The sequence below is a fragment of the Eucyclogobius newberryi genome, unplaced genomic scaffold, assembly GCF_026437365.1.
Source record: "Eucyclogobius newberryi isolate DKJ021-1_F unplaced genomic scaffold, fEucNew1.0.hap1 SCAF_9, whole genome shotgun sequence".
In the NCBI taxonomy this organism is placed as follows: Eukaryota; Metazoa; Chordata; class Actinopteri; order Gobiiformes; family Gobiidae; genus Eucyclogobius; species Eucyclogobius newberryi.
Window position 1 is genome coordinate 25,443,311 of NW_027316532.1, and position 20,675 is coordinate 25,463,985.

General features: G+C 42.0%; 1 protein-coding gene across 1 annotated transcript in view; it reads left to right on the forward strand.

Moving 5' to 3' along the window:
• grin3bb (glutamate receptor, ionotropic, N-methyl-D-aspartate 3Bb) overlaps nucleotides 1-20,008 on the forward strand; it is an 82,379-nt gene extending 62,371 nt beyond the window's left edge. Inside the window, exons 2-9 of the mRNA XM_072438612.1 lie at nucleotides 2,575-3,209; nucleotides 4,707-5,796; nucleotides 7,397-7,542; nucleotides 11,930-12,045; nucleotides 16,257-16,408; nucleotides 18,133-18,297; nucleotides 18,388-18,455; nucleotides 18,690-20,008. Coding sequence (XP_072294713.1) covers nucleotides 2,575-3,209; nucleotides 4,707-5,796; nucleotides 7,397-7,542; nucleotides 11,930-12,045; nucleotides 16,257-16,408; nucleotides 18,133-18,297; nucleotides 18,388-18,455; nucleotides 18,690-19,602 — 3,285 coding nt within the window. The 3' untranslated portion in view covers nucleotides 19,603-20,008. The remainder of the gene's footprint in view (nucleotides 1-2,574; nucleotides 3,210-4,706; nucleotides 5,797-7,396; nucleotides 7,543-11,929; nucleotides 12,046-16,256; nucleotides 16,409-18,132; nucleotides 18,298-18,387; nucleotides 18,456-18,689) is intronic.
• The last annotated feature ends 667 nt before the right edge of the window (nucleotides 20,009-20,675 follow it).

The following is a 20,675-nucleotide window of genomic DNA, read 5'->3' on the forward strand; positions in this document are numbered from 1 at the left end:
GACGATCTCCGGGTAAGACGACTGGTCTCCGCAGTTTCATGAGTTCCTCCTTTGAGTAAACGCGGTACGGCGCCGGCCGGGGGGGCGCAGGGGGGCCGGGGGGGCTCGGAGCCAGGGCACATCGCGATGACACGAAAACAGTCAATCCAATCTTAGTGTTCAAGTATGCAAGGATTTTTTTACAATTGACCCATGCAATGTATTTCTACAATTGACCCATTCTGCTGCTTGTTCTGTTTGGGCACATGTTCAACACAGATGGCTCAGACATGTTTTGGTGATGAAATTCTCCTGTGAGTTGATGGTGCTAAATACTCTGCAACGTTTGTTCTGCAATATTTTCAACCTAACTTGTGTCGTGAGCTCCTCTTGCTTGCGTTGTGCCCTTCACATCTGCTGTACGTGCTCTTGTGTTTGTTGCTTGGTAGTCTGGTTGGATCGTCTCCCCGTGGGACTGTGTCTGGTTGTGAGCCATGCTGGGTTTGAGGCAGCACAAAGGCGGAGTGCTTCTGAGCGCCGCTGATAAACACTGAGCAGAATCAGGGCTGAACCGCTGGGCCTGAGGTGTCACCGTGGGCCGCCTGGTTTAGTCCAACTCCTGGTTCTGGTCCCGGTCCTGGATCCAGTCTTGTTCTGGAGCTGGTCCCAAGTGCGTCAGCTGTGGGGCTTGTTTGTCCCAAGTCTGTGAGCATGTTGTAATGAGAGCTCATTACAGGGGGACAAAGTTGTGTAAATATTTAAAAAGCAGCCGCTGGCGCAGCTGCTGACACCTTATTTATAACACATACAGAGCCTGGTTACACTGCGCTTTACTGAGCTCAGCAGGAAAAGCTGTGATGATGTCATTGTTCAGATATGATTGAAAATATGTATAATTTATATTTTGTGCAATAATTTGTTGTTGTTTTTTGGTCCAAATGCTTTTTCTAGACAGCGTGAAATGGTGAAAGAGAGGATGAAGACATTCTGTAAAAGGGCAATGCCAACCGTTAGTGTGTTTGTTTCTAAAACAAGTCAGAAATGAGGTTTTAAACAGTGAAAAATATCCAGGGGCCAATAGCTTTTCAAATGCTTATAAGTAACAACATTTGTTTTTGTCCTTTTTTACCAAAGCGTAATATAAGTGAAATTATGACTAAAATGACCTACAATCACAAACCTATGGATACTTTATAATAAAGATGGCATAGTATTATTTTTAAGATGCTCTGTCTTGTATTGTGGTCATGTTATTGTCCCTAACCCTCGTTTGGGAATCATTTCTGTAGTTTAGTGTTGTGAAGTTTAGTGATGATATAAATTGACTGTTTTGAGACACATTGTATACGGTACAGGCCTGGAGATAACATCAGCATCTCAAAAGCAGCTAATGAGATTGTTTAGAGCTTGTTTCTGACACACATTTCCGTTGTGTCTGCTTGAATGTTCTCTTCATATTTCCTGGTGAACCAAAACAAACCTGGACGCTGTTTCAACAATTTTCAGAATATTCCTCCTGTCTTTTCCTGTTCATGTCCTGATATTTTATTCACACGTTATCAAGTGTGCTCTTTCATTTGGGGTCTTGTTTTGATCTGGTTTCATCTTGGAAAAGTTTTTTGACAACACAGAGCAAACTGGGCAAGTTTTATCAGCATCAACTGCATACAACTGACATTTTCAAGGGTGAAATAGTAATATGATGTCTGACAATAATTTGACAGTTTTAGTACATACAATACATACATACACGATACATTTTTGTAGAAATAACATGAATTGTGGTTTTGGCGGTTTCTCAGAGAGGCAAAATACGCTGGATGCAGTTGATTTCCGCTCATTTTTATTTGGTAGAACAATAGATGGAGATTAATATGATCCAATCGCCTCAGGAAATAACCCTTAGCACTGAGGATTATCGTATGTGTGCAAAACCAAACCAACATTTATATTTAACTACATCAGATATGCTTTACTCAGTGTTTTCCTACATTTCCCACAATGCCACGGGACAAACAGGCCCTGTAGGTGTCCACAGTTGCTTTTAGTTGTGAAGTCAGCTAATTTGCACACAACGTCGGTTGCAGATTCCGCTTCATCTCCGGAGAAGAAAACATGAAACATAACGAAACCAGTGGAGAACAAAACAAGGACAAAAACAAAGGAACATCATTTTGGAGATGAAATGTGTTTGATTTGGGTTAGAGGTGAGATAAGATTTGGATGATGTAGTATGGCTAACAAGCGAGAAACCGGAGGAAGTGAAGGAGAGCTGGAGGAGGGCGAGGTGTAATTTGTTTCCACCTTGTTCGGTTCACTGTTTTATTGTGGTGTCAGTGATGGTTATTGTGACGGTTCCATCTGCGGGGTCGCCATCTCATTTACGGAAAATAAAAGGCTGCAGTTCTTGCTCTCTTGAAGGCAAATGGAGGCAGCCATTTTAATGTGACCTTCAGACTCTAGATAATGAAGCAAACAAACTCAGCTGGCCTGGGATCAGCTCTTTGTGTCTCTGAAGCTGAGTAGCTTTGATATGATTTGGAAGGGTCACTGTATTACATAACATGTAAATGTTGTCTTGTGTGCTCTTCACAGAACCGGTTCCACCTGCAGATGGTGAAAGGCGTCCCGGAGTCAGGCTTGTCCAACCTGCTGCTCACGGTGTTGAAGCGCTCTGGCTGGAGAGAGGGGACCGTGGTGTTGTGTCGTGGATGGGAGGAGGCGCAGGGCCTCCTGGAGCTGCTCAATGATCGGACTGATGTGTCGTGGGGCAGCAGTAACAGCTGGCACCTGCGGGCACTGCTGAACCTGACTCAGTCGGCTCACGATGACACTCAGATCCATGACTTCCTGTCTCGCCACTTCAGAAACAGCCAGCCCGCCCCTGCCTCGGTGCTGCTGTTTGGGGCAGACCCTCAGTGTGCCGCAGCAGTGCTACACAGTGCTCAGGACCTGGGCCTCACCCTTCCCATGGTGCACTGGGTCCTGGGCCAACCGCTCAGCCCGGATGCCCTTCAGGCCATCGGGCTTCCCCTGGGGCTGCTGGCCTATGGAGAGGTGGAGCAGAAACCTCTGGAATTCTACATCCGGGACGCTCTGCAGCTGCTAACCCGGGCCATCACCTCTGCAACCATGATACGGCCAGACCTGGCTCTGATCCAGAACATGGTGAACTGCTACGGAAAGCCCAGCAGAGATGAGGTGCAGTCCTCAGGACAGTACCTGTCCAGGTGAGCCCCTCAAGAGTGTCAAGAGGCTGGCATTGATTTTTATTTGCTACAATACAAAACATGATGGAACAATTATATGTTCTGTTCTTCGTGATCACTTCCCCCGTGTAAGTCTTATCATAGTGTTGGAACTACAGAGGAACTTCACTATTGTCCTCATGATATAAATCCAGCTCACACACAGATGTGTTCATATTCTCTAAGACAGTGGCACATCTCTTTTCTATTGCTGAATACAAACAAGTTTGAATGTGTGACTTAAACATGAGCAGATTTATTAAAGTGCTTAGAGCTGTTCCCTTCACTGGCTCTGACCTGCAGCAGCAGCTTCTCATTTGCACATCACACATATTAAGACGCAATATTGAGACCAACCTGCTACGTTCTGCCACTAGGCTGTAGGAAAATTATGAGATATGAAGATATATTTACTTGTATATTCTCATTTCAATACAAAACAAGATCCAATGTTTCTCTCCCACACAAAGCCGGAGGTGTAATTTCCAACAACAAGGCATTTCTATTTTACATGTGCATACTATTTAACGTTTGTGATGGACGATCTATCACCGCTATTGTCTATATTAATGTGTTAGAACTTTGCCTAGAGTTCCACAGTATCACATTGACCTCCGTGAAAGGCTTGTTATAGGTCAGATCTGTGGAGAAGCAAATGCAAGATAAAAAGGTTTGATGCCACTGTGTAATATTCCAGCCAATGCAATAACATCTCCATGGATATCAGCAAGAGGCATACTCCCTTATATTTTGAGAGTCATCAGTGTTAAATTGAGACGAGCTGTGAGTTTAAAATATGCAGGATGAAAGGTTTAGATGGTGCATTCACTTGTCTAATGGAAGAAAAGATCAAACATTTTCACCCAAAATTAAATGTGAGAAGAGATAAAGCCGTCAGAGGATGGATTATTTACCGTAGAAGAAGAAAGATTCAATAATGCCCATGAATCGTAAAAAAGAGAACCAAAATGTACGTTTGGGTGCTGAATGTGTAACAGTAACATTGTATGACATGAATGAGAGGGCTGTTTCCCCTTTTTTGTCTCAATTTGAACTAAAATAAGCCTTATTCAATCAGAGCACGAGGAGAGGATGAGAACTCACTCAGAGTAGATCAGTGCAGCAGCTTTGAGAGCCATGTATATATATTTCCAATATACTTTTTAAACTTTTAAATGAACGTAAACTGCATCTGAACTTGGCCTGAAAATGGAAACTAAAAGCAAACTAAAGTGCTGGTCTCTGATACAAAAAGAGTATTATATAAAGAGTATTTATGTGAAATAATGGATAAAGGATGATAAACTGCAGAATAAAGGAGGGAGTTAGAAGATCATTAAAATTGTTAAATACAAACTCATTTCTCCAACCAGAATTACTCTTTACTTTCATAGAGAAAAATTGACCCACAGTTACATGTAAGTCCAATAGATCAAGTAATATAAGTAGTAATTTAACCCTCTCTTCTCTGTCCCTCAGCTTTCTGTCAAACACGTCCTTCCTCGGCCTGACTGGACCTGTTGAAGTGGACAAAAATCGCTCTTTGGTGCTCACCGCTCAGCGCTTTCACATCTGGAGCCTTCGGCGGGACGCCCTGGGCCAGCCCACATGGGTGACTGTGGGCAGCTGGGACGGGGGGCACCTGCAGGTGGAGGACCAGGGGGTATGGCAGGGACCCAAGCCCCGCTACAAGAGTGATGGAACTGGGAGGAACAAGGGCCGCTGGAGACCGGGTATGCCTGCGGCAGGGAGCAGGGTGCGAGTGGTGACTTTAGTGGAGCACCCGTTTGTGTTCACGCGGGACGTGGACGAGGACAGCAGCTGTCCCGCAGGCCAGTTCTGTTTGGACGCTGGGACAAATAATTCAGAGACTCTGGAGCGGTATTTTCATGAAGTTGGCCGTGGGAATGCCAGTGTCTTGCCCAGAGAGGCAGCTAAGTGCTGTTATGGATACTGTATTGACCTGCTGGAGAAGCTCTCGGAGGATCTAGGGATCGAGTTTGACCTGTACATTGTTGGAGATGGAAAGTACGGGGCGTGGAAGGGGGGCCGCTGGACAGGCCTGGTGGGAGACCTTCTCAATGGCTTGGCAGACATGGCTGTCACTTCCTTCAGTATCAATTCTGCCCGCAGTCAGGTGATTGACTTCACTTCACCTTTCTTCTCCACAAGTCTGGGCATCTTGGTGCGCAGTAAGGATACAGCAGCACCCATAGGTGCCTTCATGTGGCCCCTGCACTGGTCCATGTGGGTGGGCATCTTCGTGGCCCTTCACATCACTGCTCTGTTCCTCACCTTGTATGAGTGGAAGAGCCCATTTGGGATGACACCTCATGGGCGGAATCGCATGAGGGTGTTTTCTTACTCCTCTGCCTTGAACCTGTGCTACGCCATCTTGTTTGGGAGGACCGTCTCTTCAAAGACCCCTAAATGTTGGACAGGTCGGTTCCTCATGAACCTGTGGGCGATCTTCTGTCTGCTGGTGCTGTCCAGCTACACTGCTAACCTGGCTGCAGTTATGGTCGGAGAGAAGACATTTGAAGAGGTTTCTGGAATCCATGATGCAAAGGTGAGACATGTAGGGCATTCATCAGGATGCATTCTTAGATATAGAGGTGTATTGGCAAAAATAATACAGGTAAGGTTGCCAAAATGAATTAAATTATTTATTTTTTATATTAATTAATCTGTGGATTTTTATAGCATCTCTCATGACACTCAAAGCTTTACAGTGCATCGTTAACCCACAAGTTACTATTGTAGCCAGTGCTGCCCTGGGGCAGACTGACAGGACCGAGGCTGCCACCGCATTCATACTAGACAATGTGGGACACAGCAGCACCACAGCTGCTGCTGCTCCTCGGTGGCGCCTCATTTTCCAGCGGTCTTCCATTTAAGTACTAACCAGGCCTCGTCTCGATTAATTTCTGAGACCTAAGAAGATCGGATATTGACAAGCAGGTATGGCTTTATCTGTTATAGGGGGTTAGGGTTAATAATGCATCATATTTATATAGCGCTTTTTACGTTACTCACGCCTAACATTGCATTATTCATTCACTCCACACTCGATGGTGGATAGCCACTGTTGTAGCCACAGCTGCCCTGGGGCATACTGATGGAAGCAAGGTTGCCAATCGGCCCCTCCCACAACCACCAACCATTAACTCCCACACCTGATCCCTACTAGGCAATGTGAGTGAAGTGTCTTGCCTAAGGACTCAAGGACATTTCTTCTAGCCGCCCCACTGTGTCACCTTTGTTTTAACTTGTTTTATAATACTGAAAGGAAACATAAATAAAATCTTTTAGGGTAATTTTGGATACATACTGAGCATAAATTTGATATTTGATGAATGTCAAAATAATTGATTTCATGAAAATAATGTTATTATAATACAAATGTTTTAATGAAATAAATGTAAAATGTATCAATCACATCTAAAGTATTTCAAAAAGCAAAATTCTTATTCAGAGATTTAAAAGGAGTAATAAGAATATAATTTCTTTCTTGTGAGTGATATGAAAAATGCGTAACTGACAGCTGTAATGAGCACTTTTATGAAAATTTATCCACAATTATTGTTTTGCTGCTTTGTAATTAGCGCCTATTGTGCCGTTATCATTTAGTGACAAATAGTTTGATCTTCCATCAACAGTACAGGGGCTTCAAAAAGACCAGTTTGGGATGCAGCTGTAACATTTTTCTCTAACTCTATGTTTTCTAATGATTATTGATCGTTATCTGCACATTCATTATTCTATGTTAATGGAGAAATCCCGGAAAGCTGATAAAAGCGCGAGTTTTCCCAATGCCCCATGGTGACTTCAGTCTGAGCCGCTGAACTCTTGACTCATTATTCATTAACTTTCTGCTTCTTGTCATAAAATAATTGAAGATTAAATTTGCTCTGTGGATCACCTGCTCCTTCCTAATTATGCTTTTAATTCAGCTGCTGATTGGACCATCGAGCACGTCTGTGGATGTTTATGCAGCGCGACGGCGAAGGGCCCAGGCACATTTTAATTGGTCGTCAGCCCGTGTTGTGATTGCACTGTAAATTTTTAACGAGAAAATACTCTAAGAGTTAAGGGCTGAGATACAGATTCTAATATTTCTTCCACTTCCTGTTCATTTGTTATTCTTTCTTCTTCTGCGGCGTCTGCAGCTGCACCATCCGTCCCGGGGGTTTCGTTTTGGCACGGTGCGTGAGAGCAGCGCCGAGGACTACATGAAGAAGAGTTTTCCGGAGATGCACGAGTACATGAGGCGCTTCAATGAGCCCACCACACCTGATGGGGTCGCCACTCTGAAGTAAGGGACCACATGCTTTTTTACAGCAGACATAGTGAGCTTTTTTTCTGGTATTGAGTATTAAACCGAGGCATACCATAGTAGATCATTACATTTTATCATTTGTTAACCGTAATGTTGATCCAAAACGGCTCAATAATAGAAACAGGTCCATTGACTTCCTGTTTGAAACGGCAGAACTGAAAAGCCCTGCTGCATTTCACCGTAGAAACATTTGACGCATTGACATTTATGTGTTTTTATTTTTTAGAACTGGCCACGTAATATTGTAGAACCCTTCCTGTACAGTATGAGTCTGGATTTTTTTTTTAATAACTACAAGTAAGTAAAGATAAGTGGGCGGGACTAGGGGGTAAATTAAAACAGGATTTTTTTTTGAGCCCTCAACCTCAAATGCAATACAAAATTACTCAGACTTTTAAATGATAAAAATACAACTTTCAGTGAGCTAATAACGAGGGAACAAGAAAAGCAGAACAAATATTTAGATTTTGCTTAAAAGTTTGTTGCAAGCGTTTTGTTGTAAGAGTAGCACAAGTATAAATAGTAGTGCTGTGAAAGTAGTTTAGCTTTGTGGGTCTCTTTCTGGTTTATTTAGTTGTTTGTCATTTTTGCTGGAGTGCATCTCCGTTCTTGTGTGGCTTTATTGTTTGGGAGGTTTGCAGCAGCAGAGGAAAGCCAAGATAAAGCTATTGGTCACGCTGAACATTCTGTGGCACTTTGTTTTGCTACGCTCTGTATCTATCATAAAACATTCTACATCTACAACATAATTACAGTTTCTGGCAGAAATTACCAAGAGATTAGTTTGAGTTATCTTGGACAGTTGATGGTGGGAAAGATATGCGTTAATATATAAACAGCTTGATTAGCAAGATAAACAGCTTGATTAGCAAGACATTTTTTTTTCTGTGTATTATAACAGAATAGCACAAAGAGACAATCAGGGATAATTATTTTGCATGGCAGAAAAAAGTTATGCATCACACAGATTGGACCATGTTGCACTGTATACACAATGGAGGAGCCATAAAAGTCCAGAATAAACTTCAAAATATGACTGAATTTATCATTAATAATAAAAAATATATGAATAAGACATATATTGACAATATGTCTTATTCATATATTTTTATCTCAACATTTTTTTGAGATATAACATCTGCATTCTGTGTCTGAATGAAATTAGGATGACAAATCTGTAAATGATGTAGAGTCAGTGTAAATCCCACCATTTGTCTAGGAGGAGTTAAATGATAGAAAAAAGTTTCAGTCTTTTTGAAATTGCGATATTTAGAATACCATTTGGAAGTCATGTATAACCTGAAGGCACTAATCAGAGAAGCTGATTTAGAATAGAATATCATTTATGTGTCATTAGTAGGTAAAAAACAATATGCCGTATAATGTATACTGCTCTGAGCCATCCCAAGGACAAGATGACCATATAACAGTTGTGTGTTTTCAATTCAATTCTATCCAATTTGTTTTTGTAACGCCCAAAATCACAACAACGGTTGCCTCTGAGGGCCACAGTAAAAAACTAATTAAGCAATGTCTGTGGTGGCGGGAGACGATGTTCCAGTCCTTTGTCCTTAGACCCTCCTTCTCGGCCAGGAAAAACTACAAAAAACCTCCTTTAGAAAAAGTAGAAACCTGGAGGAGTTCCACAGTGAAGGGGAATCTGACTCCATCAGACGGACGCGAGGGAGACAGTGGAGCTGGAGCCACTCAGGAGAACCAGTTCATCAGGAGGAGAGCCAGCTCTTTCAGGCAGATGAAGGACCATCCATACGTGGCAGAGACTGCTTCACCAGGAAAGGAGCATCTGGGTCCAGAGGTCCTCGGAGTGAGAAAAAGAAAAGGCAATGAACAGTTTGCAAGTTAAATATTAAATATTGTTTGATAGAATAAGTTGTCAGAAGAAGGGGATAGTGCTCAAGCTGTCATACTTCCCCCAGCATAGTTGCTCCTAGGGCAGCGTAGCTGAAACTGTAGGTTTTTATTTCTGTTCCTGACTGGCCTGACCATAAGCCATTTCAAAGAGGAACGTTTTAAGCCTGGTCTTAAATTAAGAGACTGTGTCGGCATCTTTAACAGGGACAGGAGCTGATTCCATAACACAGGAGCTTGGTAGCTAAACGCTCCACCTCCCACTGTGCTTTTAGAGACTCTTGGGATCACCAGAAGGCCAGCATTTTATTCAATCTATTACAATCTGTTGTCCAGCTAAAAGTGGCAAATCACTAATTTGAAGACTGTGAAATGCAAATTTCAAGAAGGGTAAGGGAGTTGCACGTCTTAGACTTCAGACTTTATTCTTTAGACTTTATGTATATATATGCCAGCTGCATGGAGGATGCCAGCATAGCACAATAGTTAACAACCCAAGACTTAGCAAGAAATCAGTCTTGGGAGAAAGAAGATGCAAGAACGGGTTAATGACCTGGAACTGGAGCGTCAGCTAACAAAGACTGAAGTCTAATCTAGCAGTATAAATTATAGCTTCTCAGACCAGTACATTCAAATGGAAAATTACTTCTAGATGGCGGTTGTAACATGTTTTAAAAAATGTCTAGGTTTGAAACTTCAAATATAATTAGTCTGTGCCTTCCCTCATTTGTCCAGGAGTGATCCATTGTAGAAAAAGTTTCAAAGGTAGCTGTACAACTTTTCTAAATCAAGACATTTCGACTTTCAGATGGATGTCTAAATTCTTGTTTATGTGAGTTTTCATGTTAAACTTGTGATTTATAAAAAGAAACATTAACAGAAATGAGTCAAAAATGGTCCAAAAACTGTATTAGGGTTTCAGAAATGAGGCAGACGATTATCTGAGCTAAATGAAATGAGAAGTTAGCAAGTTTGAAGAAGTCTGTGCGTACATTTTTAGTAAGAATCCCACGTAAAGTTTTATAAAGGAGATTTGAAGCTAATGTCAATATCAATCAATATTCTTTGTCCTGTGGCCGTGGCATACTCTTTTACTACAGTCAGAGCAGATAGTGGGGAGACAAGTGCAGGACAGATCACTGCTGCTTCTTTTGGACATTTTTAATATTGGACGTGAGACTGCCTCTAATTGCTTCCACAGGAACTATGTCTTTTGAACATGTCGAGAAGCCTTAGTGCTCGACTCCTGACCTTTTAATGACCCAATAATCCTTTGCCCCACTGGATATATAGGGGGGGTTCACTTTCGGTCCCACACATTTATTTTTCCATTTGCCCTGGTGCAACGAGACACTTCCTTGATGATCTGAGGCTTGTGCTTTCTGCTCAATTTCACCCCATCATCAGCGCACAAAACTGCGAGCGGCTTTGGAGTCCAGCTCTCAGATGGAGGGCCGTGGTCTTTAAACTTGGGTTTCCATAGCGACAAACCAGCTTCACTCCAAACGGTTTGATGTCACAGTCCAGGCCCTTTTTAATACGAGTCGATTGGTCACAATAAAGACAAAACTCAAATGCTTTTCCGTGATTGGTTGGTTCAGTGGTGGTTTAATCCAAGCAGTTGTGCGTCAGCGCTGAGGAATGAGAGAGTTGATGAATTAGTTTTGTTATTTGTTGTTTCATTTGTTTTAAATGTCTAGCCTAAAAGGTCATACAGTCCTTTCCCACTGAGTTTTAGATATGTCAACAAAGTACAAGTATACGAATCAGATGAAACAAGCGGTGGGCAATATAATGTACCGGTTTATGTTTTTTTGTTTTTTTTATACACAATATGAAGACAATTCATCTGAAAATGTGCTGCTTGTAAATGTGTAAGTGAGTAAGTAAATTGTATTTGTATAGCATCTTTCACAGACAGAAGTCACAAAGTGCTTCACAAAAAACACAGAATAAAACAATAAAAACACAAAAAACTTACAATGAGCAATACATATACAACAATATACAGTCAAATCATTCCCTAATGCAAATGCAATTAAAAGGCTTGACTGAATAGAAAGATTTTGAGCTGACCCTTAAAAGCAGCAACAGAGTCCAGTGACCGTAGGGAGAGCGGAAGATCATTCAAGAAGTCTGGACGCAACAGCCTGGAAGGATCTATCTCCTCTTGTCCGAAAACGAGTGCGAGGAACCAACAGCAGTTTCTGATCCAAAGACCTCAGTGAGCGAGAGGGAGTGTAAAGTGTGATCAAATGTGGGGGTTTATGTCCATGTCTTGCACAAAAAGAGAATGAACTGTACAATGAATCACAGAAGTGCAGAAATGTTAGATTATGCAATATTATACTGCAGGTTTATTTTTGATTTTTTTATTGTTTCAATATACTAAATATTTCTCCAAAAAGGTACATTTAATATCATACATTTTGACACAGTGCGGGTTGTTCCCTCCAGCTGCAGTCTGTAGTAACTGTGTGTCCCTGTGTTGAAGGACAGATCCCCCTCAGCTCGATGCATTCATCATGGACAAAGCCCTCCTAGACTACGAAGTGTCAATCGATGCCGACTGTAAACTGGCCACTGTGGGGAAGCCGTTTGCCATAGAAGGTAAGCGTCCTGAAAGGTATAGAGATCGGGATTGTGTCGTTACACCCTATAGAATTGCTGTTAACTTAAGTTAGCGTTCATTCATTCCGACACTTCAATGTAATAAATGTATTTCCCAGCAGGTTGTTGGCACATTTCACCGATATTGTATTATCCCGAGGTCTGGGAACACCAATTACCTTAACGTCCATTCAATTTCATGATATTAAGATGGTTTATACATTTACAAAGCAACAACATTGTCTGAGAATGGAGAAGGGAGAAACAATGCTGTATACGCGCCATGCCAAAGTAAACCTTACGACTGACAGCTCAAATCCTTGTGCAAGCATTACGTTCTGTAACTGGACAAGAATCGGGCGTGGCACCCATGGCTGCAGTAGGTAATGGACTAATACAATATATATAATGCTTTGTGTAATCCAAAAAGGCTTCTAAAAACAGCACAAAATACAATGCCGTGCCAAAAGAAAGTCAGAGTAATATTTCATTGGACACTCATCCGCTGCAGCATTGTTTTAAAGCTTCTACAATGTCACAGCATTTATTCCTTTCTAAGAGTCCATGCTATGATCTTATATTGATGATGGGAAAGACGAACCACTTAGCAAAGTCCTCTCAGCTCAAAGATTGTCAATGGTGTTTAGGTCTGGATTCTGTGGCGAGAAAATTATGTCTCCTGCTCCATCAGGAATTATAATTTAATAATAATCATTTTCTTTGGGAATTTAATAATAATAACTTTGGGCACATATCGTTGACAAATTTCGATCTGAGCTGTCTGGATGCACCAACCCCTTATTTGTGTTTTTGTCGGTCCTCACTGTGAAACGTATTTGAATGACATGAAAACAGCTTTACAGGTCTTATTATTATTAAAAGTGCACCGGTTTGCATGTTTTTCTAATGATGACTTTGTTTGGTAAGTAATGGGGTTAATATTTATCTTTTAGTCAAGCAGCTGTTTGTCAAGAAAGGTTGAAAAATAAAAGTTGAAAATTGCATGAAGTTGCGCTGGGATCTAAGTCATAAATAAGCAACATTACACTGAGAATACAGGGATTCCCAAATTAGATCTGTGCATGTCCAGATGTTTCTGCTCTATTACTACAGCAACACATAGGTGGACTAAATACTTCTAATATACTATCATATTCCATATTTTTTATGAGCTTAAAGTCTGTGAAAAGAGAACATTTAACTGCTAAGGAACTTGAGCAAACTGATTAGTTCAGCAAAACATCGAGGTCAAGCGATTTTTATCTAGTATTTATTGTGTTTGTTGACTACGGTCTTCAAAAATAAACATTATGGAACTTTCTCAAAATGGCTACAGCTAAGGCTACAACTGACAAAAAAAAAAAAACATTTTCTGGTAATTATGAAAATGAAGGCTAGTCAAGCTAACTCAAATTGAGGAATGACAGGGACAATTTACACCCAAGTGACACATTTCTCTCACAGTTCGGGTATTATTATTTAATTGTGTAACTATTGTGTACTTTATATGTTTTTTTGCCCTTGTTTACATTGTGGTTGTATGTCAATTCTGCTGCTCATGTCCAAACAGGAAGTAACATTATAAACTTCAGCTGCGGAAAAATGCACTAAATGACTAGTAAAAGCTTAGATATAATCATGTCTAATATGTTTCATTGAAAATATAGTTAACCTATATGCACTTTAAATCATTTTTGTTCACTGGAGCCTGGTGGTTGTTTGTGGCACTGCACTCTGCTCTCACCTGATGTCACCCAGGAAACCAGTCTTTTTACCTGTCACTCCCAAACTGTGTATATTTACTCCGTCAGGACCCTGTAAGGTGTGTGTGGGTGGTGACGTTCACTTCCTTGACCGAAAAAAGTTTCATAATGTTTCATCATCACATGCATCGAGCTGAGCCAAGTCTCCTCAGACAGTTTCCAGTTAAAAGTTTGACTTGAATCACTTTCACCTGCTGGCACAAAGTACGAATTAATCACTCCTGCTCTCTCACTTCTCTCACATGACAAGAATATCAATACTGCCCCAAGTGCTTTTGTACGAGAGAACGCGACAAGGCAAGGTAAGTTTATTGGTAGAGCACAATCCGTACACAAGGCAATTCAAAGTGCTTCACACAAAAGGAAAAGGCATTTAAATCGTTACAGAAATCACACAGTTTAAGATATAAAAGAGAAGAGTGCAAATAAAATCCTTTCAGTCATATGCACAGCTAAAAAAGAAACACAATTTTAGCTTGAATATAGTTTGAATATAGTGCTATTTTAAGCATAACTGACTGACTAATTTCTCTCACACACAAATCTTCAGCGATGGATCACTAGTCCCGGTCGAGGAACACTGGACCAGCTCTATACCCTCCATCGGGTGCTCGAGGGTTCATGGGAGTTTGCCCAACCAGTCCACATGTGCTTTGTGGATCTGGAGAAGGCTTTCGACCGTGTCCCTCTGGGTGTCCTTTGGGGCGTGCTCCGGGAGTACAGGGTCCGGGGCCCTTTGCTCAGGGCTGTCTGGTCCCTGTATGACCGGAGCAGGAGCTGTGTTCGCATTGCCGGCAGTAAGTCAGACCTGTTCTCAGTGCATGTTGGACTCCGCCAGGGCTGCCCTTTGTCACCGGCTCTGTTCATAGTTTTTATGGACAGAATTTCTAGGCGCAGTCAGGGGTCGGAGGGTGTCCGGTTTGGGGACCACAGTATTCCATCTCTGCTGTTTGCAGACGATGTTGTCCTGATGGCTCCATCAAACCCGGACCTGCAACATGCACTGGGACGGTTTGCAGCCGAGTGTGAAGCGGCTGGGATGAGAATCAGCACCTCCAAATCCGAGGCCATGTTTCTCAACCGGAAAAAGGTGGCTTGCCCTCTTCAGGTGGGTGGGGTGTCCTTGCCCCAAGTGGAGGAGTTCAAGTATCTCGGGGTCTTGTTCACGAGTGAGGGAAGGATGGAGCGTGAGATCGACAGGCGGATCGATCGCATCGGACTGTTGTGGTAAAGAAGGAGCTGAGTCGAAAGGCAAAGCTCTCGATTTACGTTCCTACCCTCACCTATGGTCATGAGCTTTGGGTAATTACCGAAAGGACAAGATCGCGGATACAAACCGTCAAAATGAGTTTCCTCCGCCGTGTGGCTGGGCGCTCCCTTAGAGATAAGGTGAGGAGCTCGGCCACACGGGGGGAGCTCGGAGTAAAGTCGCTGCTCCTCCACGTCGAGAGGAGTCAGCTGAGGTGGCTCGGGCATCTGTTTCGGATGCCTCCTGGACGCCTCCCTGGGGAGGTGTTCCGGGCATGTCCCACCGGGAAGAGGCCCCGGGGAAGACTCAGGACACGCTGGAGGGACTATGTCTCTCGGCTGGCCTGGGAACGCCTCGGGATCCCCTCGGAGGAGTTGGAGGAAGTGTCTGGGGAGAAGGAAGTCTGGGAGTTCCTGGTTAGACTCCTGCCCCCGCGACCCGGCCCCGGATAAAGCGGTAGAAAATGGATGGATGGATGGATGGATGGATTACTAGTATAATTTACCCATATACTTGAGTAACTTCTTAAAGAAATGTTACTTCTTGGAGTAGATTTCTAGCACCACACTTTTACTAAATGTTAGTCTAATTTAGTTTGTCTAATTGACAAACGCTTTATGGTGACAATGTTTGATGACTGAGGTTTTCACTGTATTTCTTGCATCGTTCCTTCAGAAATTATGTTATATATTATAGTTTGTATTTTGTTATTTTTATTGGAGTGTAGCCATTAAAAATACTGGATGTGGTATTATTCAGTGTTTTATACTTCCCGTTACATTAACTTAATCAGATGTTACGTCCAGAGAGTTACCAAATACTAAATACATAATTTTTTGCTACCTCTTGGGTAATACTATTTTTGAAGTAACAGTTACTTAATTAGATATTTCTCCTCTGCGAATGCTTATTCATTTTATTGCACTGTTTATGATTATGTGGTCACAGTTTAATTAAAGTCTAGATTTAGATATCAGACATTAAAGACTTTGATGATTTGATTTCTCATTTTGTACAGTGACCTCAAATGCTCCCTGCGTCTGACTCTAATTATATTATTTCACCTTTTGGTTGGGCTTTATCCTTTAAAAATAAAGGCTAAAGCTTTTCATGTATTTCAGTGGTGTACTTTACTGAGGTCATTAAATGAAAGATGAGATTAAATGTGACTCAGGCCTGTACTTGGTGGTTTGTTGCAGGTTACGGTGTCGGCCTTCCTCAGAACTCCCCCCTCACGTCAAACATGTCAGAGTTCATCAGCAGGTACAAGTCGGACGGCTACATGGACCTGCTTCACGACAAGTGGTACAAGATGGTTCCCTGTGGAAACCGGGGCTTTATTGTCACTGAGGTCAGTCATCAGAGTCGTCTTGAGAGTTTAATTTAAAGGTGCACTATGTAACTTTTCCTAGGGTCCGCCACGTTGAAGATCTTATTTATTTTATTTTAGATTTAACATTCAAACATATCAAAAATAGCTTGACAGAACATGCTCTCTTACTGTGAGCATGCTCGCCTCGCCACAGATCTGACCTTCAACTTTACCTGGTGGTGTTGCTTGCTGGTCTCTATGGATACGTTTAATGCCATGCTATGTAAACTTCCAGACACAACAGTGACATTAAACAGAAATGTTACATAGTGCACTTTTAATTTACACATATCAGTGTTGTAATGGCATGACACCATTGACACTTTTCTGTTTTGGGGGTCATTCAATAGTTTTCACAAAATGTCAAATCTAAGTAATATTTATTTATTGTAATTCTCCACAGATCTCTATCCAAGCAGAGTTTTGTACTTGTACTTTTGTTCTACTCGTAATCTAACCCTGAACTACATCAACAGAATGATGATGATAAATAATTAAAACATGTGTTGGACCTATACCTGACCTGAAACAGAGTGCATAATAAGATGATAATATAATAGTATAGTATATTAGTTATAAGACACAAAACTCATGTTAGTAAATACAATGGTACAAAAAAAGCATGTATTTATTTTTGTAAGGATTTTTTGGCTCATAGGCTTTATTGGACTGGACAGTGCAGCATGAAACAGGTATGAGATTGGGGAAGGACATTGCAGCAAACTGTCAAGGGCCAACTCTCGACCCTCCGGGCTGGAGCGCACGTGTGCTATCCACTCGACCACCGAGCGGCACCATAAAACATGAATGAACAGAATGGAGGCAACTGGAGGCAAAACTGAAGTGAAATATGACGTTATTTCAATGGAGAACTTGCGATTAACCACAGAATATCACAAAATATGGAAGATCAATGTGGTTCTTGCAAAAAAGATCACACATATACATGAAAGCAAAAGCAGAACTTGATTTAAATGAGCAGATGAGGTGGATGAGATTTTCATTGCAATTTATTTTGTAATGCCCAAAATCACAACAGCAGTTGCCTCGAAGGGCGAAAGTGAAAAATAGATTAATCAATGTTCCAAGGAAATGAGCAAATGTCCTAACACCCCCTGTCCTTAGACCCTCCTTCTCGGTATGGTAAAACTACTAAACCCTTTGGGAGAAAGTAGACACCTCGGGGAAAACCACAGTGAAGTAGAGATCCTGCTCTCACGAACGAATGCGCTTCAATTTGCAAATGGACTGTGGAGCCAGAACCACTGAGGAGGAGAGAGGGTGATTCATCTAGTCAGTTCATCCAGGCAGATGAAGGACTGTTCATCCAGAGTAGAGAGCGTTTCTCTAAACTCGTCTTTTTTATTTGCACATAGTGACAAACATGGGATGAGATAGCTCTTTGGGCCTTGCATTGTTTTGTTATGTCTCCTTCATTTTCCCTCCTGTCGCTTCTTATTACAGAATTTTGTCCTCGCATGTTAAATACTGACCCTTCTCACCCTGGATATGGACTATTTGAGCCACTCCCCTCAGGCACGTGGCTACGGTCCATTCAGACTAGAATCTCCCGCCACAAGAATTCTTTCTTTTCCTCTGCCGTTGGACTGATGAACTCTTCTAAACACCTATCACTTTAACTATAATTTCCTTTACCCTTCCTTAATCTGATTCTAAAAGGTCCATTTTATGTGCTGTTGCAGACTCTTCAAATGGGCATCAGCCACTTCTCTGGTTTGTTCGTGCTCCTGTGCGTTGGAGTGGCTGGGGCCTTGCTTACTCTGGCTGGTGAACATGGATTCTTCATATTCGTTCTGCCGTACATTCGCAAACGACAGAACCTCAAATATTGGCTGCACACTTCTCAGGTTGGACACGCCTCTACTCAAGTTTCCCATGGGTTCCACTGCCTCCTACAGCCTTGACAAGCTGTTAATGTTCCTGTTTTGGTTTGACAGAAAATCCACCGAGCTTTGAACATGACCTATGAAGATGTGAAGAAGCAGCGTGCGGAACAAGAGAAAAGGTTTGTCATGCTGTGATAGTATTCATGTGGTATCTGAACTCAGACGTGTCTTATTAGATAACAACAGCTCATATCTTACAGATTGAATGACACATTTGGCATCAGTTCAGTATGTTGGCCTACATTTTGTGTCCCAAAATGTATTCAATAGAAACAGTTTCCCATGTTCTTAACATTTCTAAAAGATATTGAAAAATGAAAGTTTCACAATTCTCTGTCATGGTGTGTGTCCAGCTGTAACTTGGAGAAGTCCCAGGCCCCTCCGGGACCAGCCCCACCAGCCGCAGGAGCAGCAGCCAAGTGGAACAATGAGACCCCGAATGAAGAAGCCACAGCTGCAGCCATGGACGCCAAAGACTTTAAACGTGTCCACTTTCATCTGGAGACCCTGAACACACGCCGCCTGCTGGCCCGTCTGGCTGCGTCTGATGCCAAAGCAGCGGTGGGTAAAGGCGACGGACCCCCGCGGCCTGAGCCAGCTGAGAAAAGGAAGCCTACGTTTGGCAGAGTGTGTGAGAACGGAGGACCTGCACCATCTTTGGCGAGCTTGATCCTAGCTTTACCCAAAACATCTGCCAGCACTTCCTCCACCTCCTCTGCTGCTATTCGTACAAATGTATCAACCCCACGGACAGTCGCTCCTCCCTCCAGTACAACAGCCCCTCCCACAACCACAGCGACCACACCCCCAGCTGTTGTGACTCCGCCCCGTCCTGGTGAGCTAGAGGATTTGCATGTGCAAATTGATGAAATGCGGGAGCGACTGAAGGTAGCTCTGGCCCGCAGGGCGGAAATCCAGACTACTCTGGCCAATCCTGTTCCAACAACAATGCCCAAAGACCCCCTGCCTTGCGCAACTTCAACTACAAACACAAATACAAACACAAACACAAACACAAATACAAATACAAATACAAATACAGATACAAATACAAACACAAACACAAACACAAGTACAAGTACAATCACTACTACAACCACAACAGTGACCACAACATCATGTGGCCCTACCCCTACGGTGTCCACTGTTACCACGGTAACACCTCTTCCAGGGAACACTAAATGTGTGACCACAATGACAGACCTCCCTCGCAAAGTCCTGTCCAAAGTGCGCCCCTTCCCCAGACTGTCTAATGAGAGAAGGTGATGCTCCCTGGATGGTCAGTCATGGGACTTTTCGCACAAGGTGTTCCAAACAGCCATGCTGAGAGTATTTTAACACTTAATTTTAACAGACAACTTTTAACTTGTGTCTTGTTTTTGTTCATTGTGGACTAAACCTTCGTAAAAATATGGTCTGATTTTACTGATGATGGTTTTCTAGTTCATATTGACATCTTCAGCAGAATCTGGACGGATGAGGATGTTGTGCCCTGAGAGCCGGTTCAAGCACTTCTGAGCAGAGCCGAGATGGACCTGAAAAAAGAGACACGATGTAGAGAGACATTTTAAGAGCAAGTGTGGGTCAAAAATACAAAGTTGTTTGTTGTTTCCTGTCTCTCTGAAGCACTCAGGTTTTAATAAGTGTAGTTTCCAATAAAATCTATGATTCTCTGTCTCCCACTATAATTAGCACACAAAGAAATTATACATTCATACTCGTATATATTTTAATATTACAATAAAGAAGTAAAATTGTGTAAACTCTACTCATTTTACAAAGAGCTAAAGTATATGACACATAGCCTTCCTCGTGTGAGAAGCTACAGTTGATGAAGACAGGAATATGAAGACTAAGAATAATGAAGACTAAAGAATAATGAAGACAACCTATAACTAGGGCAATCCTAGCATTTACTTGCTAGAACATGACAATATGGGGGGGGAAAGAACTGACCGAAAAATTGCACAGTACTGAAAAATAGTACACCATTACTTTATAAAACAACATAATAATAACTGGCTGTATTTCCGTTATTGGCCAGTTATAAGAAGCTTTTGACCAATTATTGTTGGCGTCCTGCTGAATAGAGCTTGAGATTGTGACTCTCACATCATAGAATTTTAGTTTTATCTTATTACATTTAGCCTGATTTTAACAGAGATTGTAAAATGACAAAACGTAGCATTCAAAGTATTCAAACTCTGTAGATTGATACCAGTAAAAACAATGTAAAAACAAAAACATAGTAAACAAAAAAAAAAACTGTGGAACAACCTGACAAATGACTGAGCCCCTACTGGTAAAAACTTGTAAAACTAAAGTGTACTTTTTAATTA